Raw genomic sequence first — 17252 nt, 5'->3', positions numbered from 1 at the left:
ACACGACGGGTTATCACCAAAATTGGAACAACTCTCGATCAAGTCACAACCATAGCGATTCTAAAAGTGAGGGTCCAAATTATTCCATCTCAACCCTACAGATGACTGGAAATCGTTCCCTTAAACTTCAGTTCAGTAACAAGGGTCTTCGCTTCCGCAGATCTTTCAATATATTGCTCTACACCCACACTACTGCCGATATCGCTCTGTTCGTATGTAACGTGTAATAAATAAGTATAACGGGACGGTATAAGATGAGAAGGGGCTATGCCATGCATAATTGGAGACTTGTACTTAGTCGTACTTTCTGTCGTGGATGTTGATGTTGACCTGACCGGTTTCCTCAATGTGCTTGTTTCTCAATTTGGCAGCGGCATTCCACTTGTCTACGGTTTCCTGGGAGTGCACCGCGGCTCTGTCAAAGACGACCTGGGACTCGACGAGCTTGCCAAAGGCCATGAAGGCGACGGCGATCCCGCCCAACACCAAGGTGTTGACCTTATAGTTCTTTGGGGTGTTGTTCCAGCCACCAGTTGGGGACCAGAAGTACTTTGGATTTGGAAAGGTCGGACCGCTACCCATTATGTGCTAAAGTGTATGTTAGCCGGGTGTCTCAAAGACGCTCCCACGTTAACATAACTTCATTTTTCTCTGGCGCAATTGGATGTTGCAGTTAGGGCTGGAAGTTACATAGGGCGCCACGGCTGCGCGTAAACACAGGCCCGCGAAGCGCACACCTTCGAAGAAAAAATTAGCCGCTGAAAAATGCAGTGACAGAGACCAGCCCGAGCCTCAACCACCTTCCTTGTACATACCTCTAATGAGTATTTTGCGTATTGTCCAGAAGGGCATCAGGTCCCCGAATGTGCTCTCCAGATCCTTCACCGTCTCCAAGCAAAACTGGACCTACGCACCGTCCGTGGTGACGCCGAAGTTCATCGTTCCTGCCGATCTCACCAGCTTCGGCGACTACAAGCGCGCGGGGAGCCAGATTCCCGTCACAAATGCGGACGCCGCAAAGGCGCCAGGTTTGGTGGCCTTGCACGCCAGATTGCAGTTGCCAGAGTCGTTTGAATTAGCAACCTTGGCCAGATCACTCACCTTCATCGCCGAGGGCAACCAGTACGCAGACAACGCTGGGATGGCGCTCTTTGGCAAAAACTTGGTCAAGTACTACGTCACCGAGTATTTGATGGTGCACTATCCGAGATTACCGGCCGTCATCTTGAGAGCAGCCTTGAACGCCTACACCGGCGAGGAAACCTTGGCGCAGATCGCCAGGGAATGGGGGGTGGAGGCCGATAACAAGAGCGAGATGGAAAAGTTCTTGGTTGATGAGCCTAAAGAGTTTTCTTTGGGCCGTTTATCTTTTGACAAGGTCGATACCAACCCGGAGAGAGGTGTTACGGTGGTCGAGGGCGGCGTCAACGTACAGCAAGCAGCGTTCGCGTCGGTCGTCAAGTCCGTCATTGCTGGTGTTCACGCACACAATGGCGCGGATGCGGCCAAACAGTTTATCCACGACCACGTGATATCCCGCCACATTGACATCTCCCAGATGTTTCAGTTTCAGTTCCCGACCAGAGAGTTGACCAACCTTTGCAGCAGACAGAGCTTAGAGCCGCCAGTCGCCAGGTTGTTGGCCGAGACCGGGAGGTTGACCGTGTCTCCGGTATTTGTCATTGGTATCTTTAGTGGCAGCTCCAAGTTGGGTGAAGGCCAGGGTAACTCCTTATTAGAGGCCAAGAGCAGGGCTGCTGTCAACGCGTTGAAAAACTACTACTTGTACAGACCAATTGACCCAGTCGTGCCAAGCGACCCGAAGTACGATGGCTCTTTGATCGACGGCAGTGCTGTGGTGATCTAAGTCTTTTCGAAGGAGCGTAGTCACTCGGAGAGCCGAGTGTGGTTGCATAACGAAGACAAACGTGACGTTTGTTTCCTGTATATACGTATATTAATGTTTGGTATATCCGAGCGTAGACTAAAATGATCGTGGGTGAGAAGGATCGAAGAGCTACCTAGAGGCAACGTGGGAATGGAGGTTTCGGGGAAGAACTCACCTATCCTCTAGATTTAGGTGTACATTCGGCTGGTACCTTTGTCTCCGTTCCAGGCCCAACTACAACCAGAGAGGGAAATCTCACTGAGGTATTTCATATTCATCTACATATTTCCGGGTCTAATTTCTTGGGGGCCTAGAGCCGAAAATGTCGCTGCCGACTCTGACATTGGTGGCTCCCTGTCTAATAGCCTCCTCAAAATCGCTGCTCATCCCCATGCTTAATTCCAACGCCTCACCTAACCCCAAGGCCGCCTCCAACTTCTTACTCAAAGCGACCAAGGCCCTGAAATCCAAGTTTTCTTCACCACTTTTGGACTGCAAGACGGACCCAATGGTCATTAAGCCCCTCAATTGAAGTTTGGAACACGACTGGATGTACTGTGCCACCTCGAGGATCTCGGCGTAGCCGTTGACAGGATCAAAACCAGACTTGTTTTCCTCGCCGCTCGTATTGATCTGTAAGAAGATGCTGATTTTTGGGAATTCGTTTTCGGATCTAAACTCTTCCAACTTCTTGGCCTTCTTGAGCGAGTCGAGTGTCTCCAATGCAAACAAGTTGTGCACCTTCCCGGCTAAATCCTTGCACTTGTTGGTCTGCAAGGACCCGATGAAGTGCCACTGGATATCTTTTGGCAAAGCAGCAGACTTTTCCAAGAGCTCTTGTACGTAGTTCTCCCCAAAATGTCTCACGCCGTGATCGTAGAGCGCCATGATGTCGCTCGCAGGCTTGAGTTTGGACACCGCTACCAACCTGACGGGTTTCTGGTCGATGGTTTTTGCCGAGGCTCTGACTCTCTCTGCGATGGTTTCGTAGTTGGCCACTAGTTCTTGCGCTCTTTCGGTTGTGTAGGTGGGATAAGACATGTTGCGGGTGCTGGAGACCAATCTGAGTGGAAGTCTGCGGAGCATTCTTGAATTGGGGATTACTCGTAGCAGTTAGATCCGGTGAGATTTTCATGGGGAAACAAGTAGAGGTTACGTGCCCTGCGTCGAGGTATCAATTTATCTCGGAACAGATGTATGAAATACCCATCTGAGGGACGTGAGTAATTGAAATTATATGTTATAACCTTAGGCTTTGCCGATGAAATGGAACATTTATACATCAATTACTTGTCAGTCCCAGAGACCAACAGAGTAAAGCCTTTACGGGGATGGACAGCTTTTGATTCCACAGCTTAGTACATCAAATTGCCCTTATGGTAGAGGCATCGTTGGACTCTGATAGTTTAGAAATATACATCTCAGTTGCCTAAGGTGAAGGTAGTACCATGTTCATAAAAGTTTGGCATACAATGGTTGTCAGTTCTTGACTTCTCTCACCTCTACATCTCTCCCCATCGGTATCAGAGCCAACCAACCCCATTTCCATCGATAAAGTCATATTCACCTGACCCATGATCAGGGTATTCAACAACAATTACATTTTAAAGTACGTACACCATGTAAATCCGTGGAGAGGAACTGATGCGGCCTGTGCGCATATGACCTCCAACTTGTGACAAGCCGCACATCACGTGAAAGGCTCCCCGCCTACAAAAAAAAAACATCGTTTTGCTTCGCCACCTGATTTTGTTTCTATCTCCAACCATGAGAATAGCGCCAGATACACTCACAAAGCTCCAGCTGACGCCGGAGGCAATCAGAAACATCTGCATTCTCGCACATGTCGATCACGGGAAGACCTCCCTCTCTGACTCGCTTCTCGCGTCGAATGGTATCATCTCGCAAAAATTGGCGGGCAAGGTCCGTTTCCTTGATTCGCGGCCAGATGAGCAGCTCCGTGGGATCACGATGGAATCCTCAGCGATTTCGTTGTATTTTCGCGTGTTGAAAAAGCAGGAGGGCTCCGATACGCCGTCGGTCAGCGAACATTTGATCAATCTCATTGACTCGCCAGGCCACATTGATTTCTCGTCGGAGGTCTCCGCCGCATCCAGATTGTGCGATGGTGCAGTTGTGCTTGTGGATGTTGTTGAGGGGGTGTGCTCCCAGACGGTCACGGTGTTGAGACAGTCATGGCTAGACGACTTGAAGCCGGTGTTGGTGCTCAACAAAATTGACCGCTTGGTGACAGAGTTGAAGCTCACACCACTCGAAGCATACCAGCACTTGTCCAAGGTGATTGAACAGGTTAATTCGATCATTGGGTCGTTTTTTGCTGGCGAAAGAATGCAGGATGACATGCTTTGGCGCGAATACCTCGAGAAGAACGCTGGGGCCGACAAGAAGTTTGTTGAGAAGGATGATGAAGACATCTACTTCAATCCCGAGAACAAAAATGTGATCTTTGCGAGTGCCATCGACGGCTGGGGCTTCAACATCGGGCAGTTCGCCAAACTCTATGCCGAAAAGCTCGGCATCAAGCGCGAGAACTTGCAGAAGGTGTTGTGGGGCGACTACTATCTCGAGCCCAAGACGAAAAAGATCTTGACTGCAAAGAGTTTGCGTAACAAGCCCACCGCTAACATGAAACCGCTCTTTGTGTCGTTGATCTTGGAGAATATCTGGGCGGTGTACGAGAACACGATGATTGACAGGAATCCAGAAAAATTGGAAAAGATTATCAAGGCGTTGAACTTGCGCATTTTGCCGCGCGAGCTAAGATCCAAGGACGAAAAGGGGCTTTTGACGGCCATCATGGGCCAATGGCTTCCCGTGTCCACTGCTGTCTTGCTCACCGTTGTTGAACGTTTGCCATCGCCGTCACAGTCGCAGAAGGAGCGTATTCCCAAGATCCTTGCTTCCGTTCCGGGTGCCACCGACGATGGAACGATCAACAAGGATATCGAGCGCGATATGTTGAAATGCGACTACAAGGGCTTGAGTTGCGCTTACGTGTCGAAGATGCTCTCCATCCCCGAAAGCGAGCTTCCACGGAACAACCTCCGTGTGAACCTTACGGATGATGAGTTTATTGAAAGGGGGAGAATTGCGAGATTGGCAGCACAGAAGGCGGCCGATGCGGCCAGAGCGTTAGAGGAATCTACCACTGAGGCCAAGGGCGATTCCAAAACGGCCAACGACGAGTTTGTTATCACTTCTGCTTTGGATTCCACCACGTTAGATGATCCGTTCGGGTGGGAGGAGGAGGAGGAGGAGGAGGAGGAGGATCCGTTTGGCGGGGCCATCGAGGTGGAAAAGGAAGAGCTCATCGGGTTTGCCAGAGTCTATTCCGGGACTTTGACTGTGGGCCAGGAGATTACCGTCGTGGGACCGCGCTACGACCCGTCTAGGTCGGCAAAATATAACCAGAAGTATATCACCACTACGATCATCACCGAGTTATACTTGATCATGGGCCGCGAGTTGGTCTCGATTAACGAGGTGCCTGCCGGGAGCATTGCCGGGATTGGCGGCTTGGGGGGCAAGATCTTGAAGAACGGGACGTTGGTCGATACCAGAGCCACCCAGGGCCTTGTGAACCTCGCGGCTGTGAGCTTGCTGACGATGGTGCCGCCCATCTTGCGTGTGGCTGTGGAGCCGGTGAACCCGACGCACATGGACCGCCTTGAGCGTGGACTCCAGCTCTTGAACCAGGCGGACGCGTGTGTGTCAGTGTTTGTACAGAGCAACGGTGAACACATTTTGGCAGTCGCTGGCGAGTTGCACTTGGAGCGCTGTTTGAAGGACTTGAAGGAGCGGTTTGCGGGGTGTGAGATCCAGACATCGGAGCCGGTCATTCCGTACCGCGAGACGACCCTTTCGTTGGCGAAACTGGAGATGAATGCGCCAAAGAATCCGGAAATGGGTCCTAGGGGGACGGTTGTGGTTGAGATTGGCAACCACAAAATTACCTACGCGGTCAGACCTCTTCCAGAGACGGTTATTCAGTTTTTGAGTGACAACTCGAGTTCGATTCAAAGCTTAGTCGATAGTAAGCACAACGTTGAGGAAGAAGAAGAGGAGGAGGAGGAGGAGGATGGTGACGCATTGCTCACAGGAAACAACAAGAAGCGCATGAGTGCGGAGGCGTTTAGAGACGAATTGGCCAGCGCGTTCGACTCATTGAGCGAGAAGGAAAGAGAAGCGTGGGGTACTGGCGAGCAAATCGCTGCATCCGTCGTGGCGTTTGGGCCAAAGAGAGTGGGACCAAACTTGCTTCTCGACAACTCCAACATGTTGAGACGGATCTTTGAAACCACGGGGGAGAAAACCTTCCTGTACCAGGACTCGATCTTGAACGGGTTCCACTTGGGGACGTACGAAGGACCCCTTGCGGCAGAACCGGTCCAGGGCATTGCGGTGCTGATCCAGTCGATCGAGGAAGTGGATTCCGTCACGGCCAATGTTTCCGGGAGGTTCATCACCGCAACTAGAGATGCGATCCACCAAGGCTTCCTTGACTGGTCGCCTAGAATCATGTTGGCGATGTACTTGTGTGACATTCAGGCCACGGCCGAGGTCTTGGGGAAGGTGTATGCCGTTATCCAGAGACGTCGTGGGCAGATCCTCCTGGAGGAGATGAAGGAGGGCACGCCGTTTTTCACCATCACAGCCAAGATTCCCGTCGTGGAGGCATTTGGGTTCTCCGAAGATATCAGAAAGAAGTCATCCGGTGCTGCCTCGCCGCAGTTGGTGTTTTCGGGCTTCGAGGCCGTGGATGAAGATCCGTTCTGGGTGCCAACCACTGAGGAGGAGTTGGAGGAGTTAGGCGACTTAGCCGACAAGGAGAATGTGGCAAGGAAGTACGTCACCGCAATCAGAACTTCCAAGGGGTTATTTGTTGAGAAGAAGGTTGTGGAGAACGCCGAGAAGCAGAGAACGCTCAAGAAGGATTAGATAGAGTACTAAAGCAGAGTATAATATTAACGGAGCTAAGTCGAGGTATTCGTAGCCTAAGGAGGTTCCGCAAAGGGTCTATACCGGGGTGCTTGTGACCAGAGGCTTCTACCGATTCCATGCACCCTTGTTTCATGAGAGATTAGCTAGAACTGGATCAACTAAACTTATTCCTCAGACGTACGATGTATTTAGGGGGTAGCTAATGAAGCATGTTTTAAGTTTAGCGATATTAGTGCTTTATAGAGTAGACCGGGTATAAATTTCAACGTCTCAAACTTCAGTTGGGTATTACGTCAATTACAAGTTTAGCTAATGGTAACATACGTATACAGGTACACAGAATTAATAACTTTCCCCAATTCGGTTTAGCAAGGGTATGACTATCTTGGAAGTGAGCCCTAGTCACCATGAGGGGTCAAATAGCAAAGACATTGATAGGCCTCGGGGGATTAGGATAAGGGGTAAAACACCAATGGTTTACCGGACTTGCTTAATTTATCCTTGGGTGACTCTCGAAGATTTCGTCCACCACGATGTTCAAAACTAATCAGCAAAAGGTGGCCCCATTTGATACACCACATCCTCATGACAGGCTAACCACAAAGGGGGGTATATATTGGATATACCTCCAAATCAAAGGTCTATATTGCATAGCCTACCGAATCGTGCTTTCGGACAAAAACTTCAAACTGGTGAAGCCAATATCGGGGATAACCGGAGCAGAGCTCGTTTCGAGCTGGATCGGCGTAGCAAACTCAGACGTCTCGGTGCGACTCATTGGCGAGTACAACCGCACGGCTCTGACATGCGTATCCTTTCCATTTTGGTGGTTGGCGATGATCAAGATGCGGATGAAAAACGTCTTGAGCACCTTGTCGCCACGGACACTCTCGAAATCGATGTGGCACCAACCCTTAGGCTCCATGATCTCTACACTAGCCACTTCAAGCAAATCGTGCTCTCCGTTACCCGCGAGAATGGCGATACTCGAAGGCGTGTACGACTCGTCAAGCGCGTAGTGCGAGAAGATCGAGACCCGGCTGAGCGACACCTTCTTGGTAAAGTGGATGTTGATATGGTGGGGCTGGGCGCCATCACTTTCCCAAAACAACTGCGGGCTTTCGTCACGCAACTGCTTGACCCTTTTATTTTGCTTCGAGGAGGATACCGACCAGAATGCGAGGTTGCTAATGTCCACAAGCCCAAGCGATTCAACCTCCCTGAGGCCCGCAGCGTACACTTCGAGCGGGTCTTCCGCCGCCGGTTCTTCTTCGTACTCACGACTTTCAAACTCGTCGTTTATGTTGGATGAGTCCATAAGGGATGTGTGTAGGGTATGGCGGGAGGAGAGAATACACAAAAGAAGCGTATATGCGTATTAGGAGACATGTAGACGTGTGTAGGTTAAAGTGGCGATCCACGACCATCAAGTGGTACCCTATAGGGGCCAAGGTGGATTGCTGTTATAGGAAAGCCTTTGGCATACAGACAAACCGATAGACTAGAAGTTAACCGACAAGAATTAAGGTCAGAGATCGAGAGCCATGATACAGGCGGCCTGAAATGAATTGTGCACAGTATTAATGCCGATACATTGATCTGTACATAGTTATTTAACTCCGGGGGAATTGTCAAGATACCTGGTAATGTGCATCTTACCCATAAACCCAACACCCCGGGCAGTGCTAACCTCGGTTGCATCTATGAAGTTAACCATAAACTAAAAAAAGTAACGAGAGTAACATTGTACGCAGCTTCCGTGTTCCGTAGCTTGCCATCTCGTTTGCGTCAACCCTCCGTTGTACATCGGCCAAAAGGGGTTCTAATTGTAGCCGCACATGAGCCCGGACGTGCAGATCTTGCCTGATACGGAAGCCAGCCATGCACCTCAGCTTCTGACCAGTTCACCTTGGAGACTAGGAGCCCCAGCCACCGAAACTCCCAGAACCTTCATATATACCTATTAATTGACACAGACCCAGTTTCCCTCCGCTTTGTGCTGAGTCACCAACATATGGAATCTCATACGTCTTCCCAAAGCGGTAACGGCTTCCTTGCTGGTCATGCATGCCACCGTGCCTTCCCGAGATAAGGCTCTGAGCCGCTCGCCCCTCCATTTCGGTAAACGCACCCTTCCTCCGTTATTGCTTGCTCAGCGCAGAATGGCAGTTTCCTTTTGCGTAAGCCGCCGGGTACATTTGCCACTTCTTCTTCCTCCCCAATCCTTTGTCTCTACGCATATAATCAGCGATTTCATTGCTTATTACATAAACCAACCCCTCTCTAGCCACCATGAAGCTCTCCACGAGTGTTTTAGCCGCCCTCGCGGCCACCACCGCCGTGAACGGTCTCTCCCTCCCGCTCTTCAACGAGCAAGTGCCGATGAAGATTGACTCCTTCAAAAACCACATCTCCTCCAGCACTTACCATGCCTCTACCATCTTGTTGAACAAGGTCTCTGAGGCTTTCGGGATCTCTGCTGACGAAATCACCGACGACATCAAGTCTTTGTGGTCCGAGATGACGCTCAAGTTCCCGTCCACCATCGCCGGCATGAGCTTGTACTCCCAGCCAAAGAAGTTCACCGCCAAGGCCAAGAGTGCCTATGACTTCCATGTTTCCAGCGAAAAGTTGCCAAACCACAAGTTGAGAGTCAAATCCAAGGGCCCAGAGTCCTTGAAGATTGACACTGTCAAGCAGTACTCCGGGTACTTGGACGTCGAGGACGAGGACAAGCACTTCTTCTACTGGTTCTTTGAATCCAGAAATGACCCAAAGACCGACCCAATCATTCTTTGGTTGAACGGTGGCCCTGGCTGCTCCTCCATGACCGGGTTGTTCTTTGAATTGGGCCCATCCTCCATCAATGCCAAGATTGCCCCAGAGTACAATCCGCACTCCTGGAACTCCAACGCCTCCGTCATCTTCTTGGACCAGCCTGTCAACGTCGGGTTCTCGTACTCCTCCTCCTCCGTTACCAACACCGTCGCCGCTGGTAAGGACGTCTACGCCTTGTTGACTCTTTTCTTCCAGCAGTTCCCAGAGTATGCCAAGTTGGACTTCCACATTTCCGGTGAATCCTATGCTGGCCACTACATCCCAGTGTTTGCCTCCGAGATCTTGTCCCACGACGACAGAAACTTCAACTTGACCTCCGTGCTCATCGGTAACGGCTTGACCGACCCTCTCACCCAGTACAGCTACTACGAACCAATGGCGTGCGGTGACGGTGGTGAACCATCCGTCTTGCCTGAGGAACAGTGTGACGCCATGTTGGACTCTATCCCAAGATGCTTGAGCTTGATCGAATCGTGCTACAACTCCCAGTCCGTGTTCTCCTGTGTGCCAGCTGCTATCTACTGTAACAACGCCCAGATGGGCCCTTACCAGAAGACCGGCAGAAATGTGTACGACATTAGATCGATGTGTGAAGGCTCCAACTTGTGCTACAAGAACTTGGAGTACATCGACGAATACTTGAACCAGGAGGTTGTCATGGAGGCCCTCGGGGTCGAAGTCGACAAGTTCCAGTCCTGCAACTTTGATGTAAACAGAAACTTTTTGTTTGCCGGTGACTGGATGAAGCCGTACCACAAGGCCGTTTCCGAGTTATTGGGGAAGAACGTCCCAGTCTTGATTTACGCCGGTGACAAGGACTTTATCTGCAACTGGTTGGGTAACCAAGCCTGGACCAACGTTTTGCCATGGTCCGGTACCGACGAGTTTGCCAAGGCCGAAATCAGATCCTGGGAGGTCAACGGTAAGGCTGCCGGTGAGGTCAAGAACCACGAACACTTCACCTTCTTGAGAGTCTACGGCGCTGGCCACATGGTTCCATACAACCAGCCTGAAAACTCCTTGGCCATGTTGAACTCGTGGTTGAGCGGTGAATATGCGTATTAAACGGTGTGACCGTTGGCCAGTCCCTTTGAAAACTTTTTTTTTTCCCCCTCGGCTTGCTACATGAGTTGAATAAATATACCTATTTTTAGCGTACAGATGACTATGTAGATACGAACGTCATCGTTGTATAAGACTCTGACACTATATCTCTCAGGCCTAGCCTCTTGAAAGGCTGGCATCTTCCTGTCATTTCTATAACCGTTTCATAGTTTCGTTACGTCACAGGGACCTAGTGTACACATTAACCCATACTTAATACAAGTAAATCTTCGACCCAGCGTTGGTCAATCTCTTCAACACCTCCAATGTCTCCTTGACGTCCCACACATGTTGTTTCTTCGTGTCCAAGTAGGTGCTATCGACGATGATAATTTTTAATTCCTCAGCCTTCAAAGGGGAATCTTCGGCATCTAAAACCTTGACTAATCTGGTTGGGGTTGCGGCAAAGACTCTGGACCTGGTGGTTGGCAAGATTTTCAAGTCCTCCTGGATCTTGTTCTTGTTGATAAGCTTCACCGAGGACCCAGCAATGGATTTGGTGGCTCGGTGCACGTCGCAGGCACGGATGGCCGACATGGACAAGATGGTGATGAACTTTCTCTCCTGAGCAACAACAGCAGCTGGCAGCGGCTTCTTCTTACTCTTCAGTTTGGCCTTCTTACCGGCCACACCCTCTGGCAACATGTTGCTGAAGTGCTTCAAGATGAACTTTTCCACGCCCTCCAAGTTTCTTTCCTGGTCCCAATCGGCGGTGCTTCTGAAACAGGATTTGTTAAAGTACAATTCGTCCAACTCCAAGGCAGACAAGTCAGGGTTCATCCTTCTAAGCTTGTTGTTGACGAAATCGGCGATCTGTTCGGTAGATTCCTTGGACAAATTTTGCTTCTGCTGCACATCGTATTCCATTTTCATCTTCTTCTTGTTCAGTAACTTGCCGTCTTCGTCTCTCTTTCTCTTTTTGGCCTTGGATTCCTTATCGATGGAGAACCCTTCTTCGTTGTCGGAGGTTGGCTCCCCCAGGAGAGCCACACCTTCATCGACATCGGAGTCAACGAGGTATTCAAGACCGTCTTCTAAATCGTCTCCAGCAGCAGACATTGTGTTTGTGTTGGATGCTAATCCTAAGTGGTTATCACTATTTTTTCACTTGTATGCAAGTAAAAATTTCAGTTCCTGCATGCAAATATCTTTAAAAAAGAAATCCACACGTGACGATCATTTGTTTTGGTAAACATGGAGATAAGTTGAAGCCGTAGAATAAACACAAAAGACGTACGAGGGAAGATCCTATTGGCTTTTCCTGACGACAAGCTTAGAATGAGTTCTCCCACCGGCCAACTGGTATGTATACTGGTTATTTCCTGGTCTTTGCCAATACTAACCTTTAAGTCCGTCAGCAGACCCACAACTCCGCGAACCCCAGCCCGCACTCCCACGCGAACTCCTTTACAAACTCCTTTGCGAACTCCTCTACGAATCTCAGCCACAACTACGCCTAGACAGTCCCCACAGTCGCCCCCTCGCGTGGCCAGTATATTGCGAAATGCCACCCCCCGGGTGACTCCCCGAAGACATACCCCGAAAAGGCCCGTGACCCCCTATGGACGATTGGCGCTTGAGAATGTCACTCCCAGAAGGCGGCACAGGGGCCATATAAAGAGAGACACACCCACCAACACTTTACGACTTTTATCTCGGGTCATTGTCAAGGAGAAAGCAGTGGAGGCTCAGAGGGAGGCTGAAAGAGAGGCCGAGAGAGCGGTTGAGATATCCAGGCTCAGGGAGTTGCAGCGATTGGATGCATTGGCAAAGAAAGAGCCTCTCGAGCGGTCTCACAGCAGGATTGTCCAATCCCCGGACGGCGTTTCCGAGCATGACTTGGATATAAGGTCTCCAGGTATTATGAGGTCTGGCGATGGAAACGCCCACGAGCGAGCTTTAATACCACCCGCCTATGGCTCTCCAGGACAAACCTTTTCTATGGCGATTCATGAACAAACACACATTGTGAGATCTTCCGTTACCCGGGGACATAGTCTCAACCCCCCCTTTGATAGCTCTAATGCACAGCACCTTCATGCTGGGTCCCCCAGGTACAACTCCCAGGAACCCAGCGTATTGGGCTCACCGGCAAACTTTGCTTCTCGTGATGAACGCAGTCTTGGCGTGGCATCTGAAAATGAAAACTACCAGGACTTTGATATGGGAGGGGACTACCCCCCACCGGACTTGGACTCTGATTTTCTCGTGCGAGAAAAAGGACGGAACAGGCAGTCCTTGCGGAGCGACTTGTTTTCCGATATCGCCATTCCTGAGGGAATCATGCCTGATATGGGGAGAGATGTGTTTGCCGAGAGTGATTTCATTATTCGGGACCCGTCTCCACATCCCCTTTCCGATCTGGAACTCCAGTCGCCACCTCTATTTTCCGATCCAGACCTCCCGCCTGGTCCCGAAGGCGTGAATGTGACAGTGCGGAAACGGCCTTTGGCTAAGAATAAGCGACTCCCCAGACCCCAGTCCGTGGCGGCGTTGCCAAAGAAACTCGTTAATAATCTCGCAGCCCAGTTTTTGCAGTCCAAACGGCCAGTGTCTGGCGAGATGGCCAACGTGCTATCATCGATGACTGACGAGTTTTTTTCCCAGCAGGTGCTGGATCTCGAGGCGTATGCCAGGCACGCGGGCAGGAAGACGATAGATACGGGCGATGTAATTCTTCTCATGCAGAGACAGAAGTTGTTGGAGCGGTCTGATGGGTTACGGGGAATAGGCAGTGGAAGGACGGTTGGGGGTCTCTTTCGTTTGGCCCATGACCACTTACCGTTGGAGAATTTGATTGAGGTGGAGAAGTGGATTTTGAAACGCGAGGAAAAGCTTCACCGGAAGCTTGCCAAGAGACAACCAAAGGTTGAGGATCTGGACGAGGGTTAAGCGAGGGGTGCTTCCATTCCAGTTAAGGTTTTATCATGAATATAACCTTTCGGGAGTCGAGGTTGAAAAGATACGCGTCAGAGTCAGATCTGTTGCTGTTTCGGGATTGGTCAGGATAGATTGCCTCTGTTGACAAGTGTTAATTATATTATACCGTCCAATTTCTAGTACACCATGGATGTACTTCTCTCGCCTGGGTAAGTTTTAGTGATCGATAACCTCCGGCAGACGGAAAATTAGTCAGAACTAGTTCATATCAAGCATAAATACAATTAGCTTTGTAATACTCTCTGAGCCTGATATATCACGATAAATTCCTACACTGTGTTGAATATTCCCTTCACTGGGGCTTTAATCCCTAGCAATTCATACCCTTATCTATATACAACTGACTAAGACTAATCATCGTCGTCAAAACCTCATTCTGTCATCTAATGGCACGGTTCGCGCGTGTTTGGCGACGCCATACTTGGAAATTTTGTACAACATGAGACATGTGGCCGGGGTGATTCCCTGGATGCGCCTTGCCTGGCCAATCGTCTCAGGCTGGATTTTGTTTAACAATGTGGCGGCTTCTGAACCGATATTGTGAATCTGAAAATAGTCGTAGTTTAAGGGCAAGGGCATCGATTCATCCGCGGTGAACGCGGTGATCAAGCGGCGCTCCTGCTCGAGATATGGGAAGTATTTTCCCTCAATCGCCACCTTTTGCTTCAATCTGGGCGACATGGCGGCGTACTTCTCCGGACTTGCCACGTATGGCATGACCATCTCCACGGAAACGTCCTTGTGGGCCAAGAGCTCGAACGCCGACTTGCTACTTCCGTCGTTCCCGAGCTTCAAGCCTTCAAATATTGTGGTCCATTTATGTGACGTCTTCACCACGTTCTTCAACTCTTGGAGCAAAGCCTCCACCGTCTCTGCTTCCTGGGAATATCTGCTCCAGCGGTCGTCCGCAATGACACCCAAGGCGCGGCCAAGCGGCGTCAACCGCGCATCGGCGTTATCTGGGCGCACGCTGATGCGGAACTCGCTACGTGACGTAAACATGCGGTATGGCTCATCCACACCTTTGGTTATCAAGTCGTCGACCAAGATACCGAGATAGGCGTCGCTGCGCTTGAGCTTCAAGGCTTTTTCGCCATTGTGCTTAACGGCCAAACCCGCGTTGATCCCGGCCACCACCCCCTGTGCCGCCGCCTCTTCGTAGCCTGTGGTCCCATTAATCTGGCCGGCCAAGTACAACCCAGATACAAGCTTGGTTTCCAAGGTGCTGTTGAGCTCTCTTGGGTCGACGTAATCGTACTCCACCCCGTAGCCAGGCTGTAGCATTTCTACGTTTTCCAACCCCGGAATAAGCCGGAGCATCCGGAGCTGGATATCCTCTGGCATGGTCATGGAGATACCGTTAGGGTATACCACATCGGTATCAATACCCTCAGGCTCGAGCCAGATACGGTGCGAATCTTTGTGGGAAAACCGGACAATTTTTGACTCGATAGACGGACAATAACGGGGACCCTTGACCGTCTCGCGGATGTGGATAGATTTGTCCAAGTTTTCCGCAATAAGCTTGTGTACTGCGGTATTTGTGTACGTTCCGTGGCAAACCACTTGCTGGTCGGCAAGGGCGACGGTGTCGTTCATAAACGACATTGGCAACGGCGGGCTGTCTCCTGCTTGGACCTCTAGGTTGGTGTAGTCGATAGATTTTGAAGAGAGACGTGGTGGGGTACCGGTCTTGAGCCGCCCCAAACGGAACCCCGCTTCGTCCAAGGTCTTGGATAGGCCGAATGTGGCTTCTTCACCCATGCGTCCAGAGGGGTAGGCGTTCAACCCAATGTGAATCTCACCGCCGAGAAAAGTGCCGGTCGTGATGACCACCTTTGCGGTTTTCAACACCGTACCGTCCTCCATTATCACGCCCACCACGTTTCCGAAGGATCTTCCGTCAACGTCGGAACCCGCCTCGGCCCTGTCGACGATGATGTCCTTCACCTTGTTTTCCATGACCTCCAAGTTAGCATAGTGTAATATAACCTTCTGCATCTCCTTAAGGTAGATGTATCTGTCGATCTGGGCACGCGGACCATGGACAGCCGGGCCCTTGGAGAAGTTGAGGATTTTAAAATGAATCCCAGCCTTGTCCACGATCCGTGGCGACACACCGTCGAGAGCATCCACTTCCTTCATTAACGTTCCCTTGCCTATCCCACCGAAGGATGGGTTGCAGGAGCAGGTTCCAATCTTGGAGATCTCGGGGGTCACAAGGAGGGTCGGGATGCCGGACCTGGCAGACCCAGCGGCCGCCTCGCACCCCGCGTGGCCACCGCCAATGACCACTACCGGCGCTACACGTGCGCCCTGTAGAATATTTGGGGGTAAGGAGGAGAGAGAGACGTTTCTCTGGAAGGTGTGTCTCTGGTAGACCGCCCCTCTTTTTATTAATGTGAGCATGCTGTGTAGAGAGTGGAGGGATAGATATAAATCGGTGATGAAAAATCGAGGTAAAAAAAATTTGGGTGCAGGAAGATGAGGTGCATGCGGCGGGTCTTAATTCTACGGATAGAGAACATAGGCGCTGAACGTATAAAAGGAAGATCAGGTTGATATTTTGAATGAGATAGATTGGTTTAAAAAGCCTCAAAGTTGGTTGCTATTACAAAATATATTTTTCTGTATAGTATGTGGCTACAGCTGCTATACTAATATTGAGTGAACTATGGTTAAGTCTGTGATTTACCAGGTGGAGCAAAATTATCTTTCACTGAGATCCAAACCATTGCTACATGCATCGATATTTTATCGGGTGAAGATTCGCAAGATAGAGCTGACTAAATGACGTATCGGCGAATTGGTACAAGTCGTTGTGTTTGGGATGACATTCATTTGCTCAAGGAAAACAGTCAAGTCTTTGATGGCTGGTTGGTGATAAAGGATGCAATCCTGTCATCTATATATAGACTTTTTGACCCAACCCCTGTCGTTTCTTCGTCCCTGGACACCGCCATAGCAGTATGGTCAGCGAGGAGCTGCATTAGAATGTCCTCGCTCGATTCAAGTTTCACTTCAACCTTGACACCCGAGGGATTTTTCTCCCTCCTCGAGCTCTCCAAAATTTCACTGGACACCGTGAGGTCCGTGCCGTTAAACAGTTTAATCTTTTGGTAGCAGCTGTCCAAGATATCCTGCGTTGTAGTGGGTTGAAATAGATTATCGATACGTTGACGCTTGGAGGATGTGCCTTGTAGCTCAACTTTGAGATCATGGTCTCTTGTGGCTTGTGGGCATTTGAAGGGGTAATCACACTCTAAGTTATCGCATGAAACTATCGTCTCTTTCGGGGATATAAGAAACCTGAAAACAGAACCTTGGAAGCATCTGGGGCAGGGGCTGGGTTGCAGGCTCAAAGGCTTTTGCTTCGGGGTACGCGGCTGTGCTGGTATCTGAAGAGATACCAGAGACGACTGGGGCATTGTGATGAGGTAAAAGAAGCTATTTGAAGATTTCTAAACGAAAGATAAAGCCAACTGTTTCAAGTTCGAGTATTGGAAACCCAAATAGAAGG

At 50.2% G+C, this 17252-nt stretch overlaps 10 protein-coding genes across 10 annotated transcripts; 4 read left to right on the top strand and 6 right to left on the bottom strand.

The window, feature by feature from the left end:
- Window positions 1-38: 38 nt before the first annotated feature.
- On the bottom strand, window positions 39-635 carry BABINDRAFT_11173 (uncharacterized protein; the record flags this gene model as incomplete). The annotated part of the gene is made up of 2 exons (XM_019126845.1): window positions 305-635; window positions 39-60 (listed from the first exon to the last, which is right to left on the bottom strand). Exons 1-2 carry the CDS (start codon window positions 580-582, stop codon window positions 39-41), a joined length of 300 nt encoding a protein of 99 aa, XP_018988136.1. The 5' UTR covers window positions 583-635.
- Window positions 636-786: 151 nt separating this feature from the next.
- On the top strand, window positions 787-2056 carry MRPL3 (mitochondrial 54S ribosomal protein mL44). Its single transcript, XM_019132264.1, has one exon. The coding sequence runs from the start codon at window positions 821-823 to the stop codon at window positions 1865-1867; it is 1047 nt and encodes a 348-aa protein (XP_018988135.1). The 5' UTR covers window positions 787-820; the 3' UTR covers window positions 1868-2056.
- Window positions 2057-2116: 60 nt separating this feature from the next.
- Window positions 2117-2796, bottom strand: BABINDRAFT_159308 (uncharacterized protein). Its single transcript, XM_019127583.1, has one exon. The coding sequence runs from the start codon at window positions 2774-2776 to the stop codon at window positions 2183-2185; it is 594 nt and encodes a 197-aa protein (XP_018988134.1). The 5' UTR covers window positions 2777-2796; the 3' UTR covers window positions 2117-2182.
- Window positions 2797-3655: 859 nt separating this feature from the next.
- RIA1 (GTPase) lies at window positions 3656-7075 on the top strand (the record flags this gene model as incomplete). Its single annotated transcript, XM_019127582.1, has 1 exon — window positions 3656-7075. The coding sequence occupies one exon, from the start codon at window positions 3656-3658 to the stop codon at window positions 6845-6847; it is 3192 nt and encodes a 1063-aa protein (XP_018988133.1). The 3' UTR covers window positions 6848-7075.
- Window positions 7076-7099: 24 nt separating this feature from the next.
- On the bottom strand, window positions 7100-8529 carry BABINDRAFT_159306 (anaphase promoting complex subunit). The gene has a single exon (XM_019127581.1). The coding sequence runs from the start codon at window positions 8166-8168 to the stop codon at window positions 7506-7508; it is 663 nt and encodes a 220-aa protein (XP_018988132.1). The 5' UTR covers window positions 8169-8529; the 3' UTR covers window positions 7100-7505.
- Window positions 8530-9036: 507 nt separating this feature from the next.
- On the top strand, window positions 9037-10806 carry CPY1 (carboxypeptidase C). Its single transcript, XM_019127580.1, has one exon. It carries the CDS (start codon window positions 9143-9145, stop codon window positions 10751-10753), a length of 1611 nt encoding a protein of 536 aa, XP_018988131.1. The 5' UTR covers window positions 9037-9142; the 3' UTR covers window positions 10754-10806.
- A 26-nt stretch (window positions 10807-10832) lies between these two features.
- BABINDRAFT_159304 (uncharacterized protein) lies at window positions 10833-11879 on the bottom strand. Its single transcript, XM_019127579.1, has one exon. The coding sequence runs from the start codon at window positions 11849-11851 to the stop codon at window positions 11006-11008; it is 846 nt and encodes a 281-aa protein (XP_018988130.1). The 5' UTR covers window positions 11852-11879; the 3' UTR covers window positions 10833-11005.
- A 142-nt stretch (window positions 11880-12021) lies between these two features.
- On the top strand, window positions 12022-13978 carry BABINDRAFT_159303 (uncharacterized protein). The gene is made up of 2 exons (XM_019127578.1): window positions 12022-12094; window positions 12143-13978. Exons 1-2 carry the CDS (start codon window positions 12071-12073, stop codon window positions 13682-13684), a joined length of 1566 nt encoding a protein of 521 aa, XP_018988129.1. The 5' UTR covers window positions 12022-12070; the 3' UTR covers window positions 13685-13978.
- Window positions 13979-14017: 39 nt separating this feature from the next.
- MTO1 (tRNA modification protein) lies at window positions 14018-16147 on the bottom strand. The gene has a single exon (XM_019127577.1). The coding sequence runs from the start codon at window positions 16139-16141 to the stop codon at window positions 14096-14098; it is 2046 nt and encodes a 681-aa protein (XP_018988128.1). The 5' UTR covers window positions 16142-16147; the 3' UTR covers window positions 14018-14095.
- Window positions 16148-16344: 197 nt separating this feature from the next.
- On the bottom strand, window positions 16345-17219 carry BABINDRAFT_159301 (uncharacterized protein). Its single transcript, XM_019127576.1, has one exon. The coding sequence runs from the start codon at window positions 17158-17160 to the stop codon at window positions 16591-16593; it is 570 nt and encodes a 189-aa protein (XP_018988127.1). The 5' UTR covers window positions 17161-17219; the 3' UTR covers window positions 16345-16590.
- Window positions 17220-17252: the final 33 nt, after the last annotated feature.

This window comes from Babjeviella inositovora (genome assembly GCF_001661335.1).
Source record: "Babjeviella inositovora NRRL Y-12698 unplaced genomic scaffold BABINscaffold_1, whole genome shotgun sequence".
In the NCBI taxonomy this organism is placed as follows: domain Eukaryota; kingdom Fungi; phylum Ascomycota; class Pichiomycetes; order Serinales; genus Babjeviella; species Babjeviella inositovora.
This window is presented reverse-complemented; position numbering and strand designations above follow the sequence as displayed.

Coding starts and splice junctions, on each gene's coding strand:
- MRPL3 (XM_019132264.1), top strand. CDS start 821: ATGAGTATTTTGCGTATTGTCCAGAAGGGCATCAGGTCCCCGAATGTG.
- BABINDRAFT_159308 (XM_019127583.1), bottom strand. CDS start 2,776: ATGGCGCTCTACGATCACGGCGTGAGACATTTTGGGGAGAACTACGTA.
- BABINDRAFT_159306 (XM_019127581.1), bottom strand. CDS start 8,168: ATGGACTCATCCAACATAAACGACGAGTTTGAAAGTCGTGAGTACGAA.
- CPY1 (XM_019127580.1), top strand. CDS start 9,143: ATGAAGCTCTCCACGAGTGTTTTAGCCGCCCTCGCGGCCACCACCGCC.
- BABINDRAFT_159304 (XM_019127579.1), bottom strand. CDS start 11,851: ATGTCTGCTGCTGGAGACGATTTAGAAGACGGTCTTGAATACCTCGTT.
- BABINDRAFT_159303 (XM_019127578.1), top strand. CDS start 12,071: ATGAGTTCTCCCACCGGCCAACTG. Junction 12,095..12,142: donor GTTCTCCCACCGGCCAACTG/GTATGTATACTG, acceptor CTAACCTTTAAG/TCCGTCAGCAGACCCACAAC.
- MTO1 (XM_019127577.1), bottom strand. CDS start 16,141: ATGCTCACATTAATAAAAAGAGGGGCGGTCTACCAGAGACACACCTTC.
- BABINDRAFT_159301 (XM_019127576.1), bottom strand. CDS start 17,160: ATGCCCCAGTCGTCTCTGGTATCTCTTCAGATACCAGCACAGCCGCGT.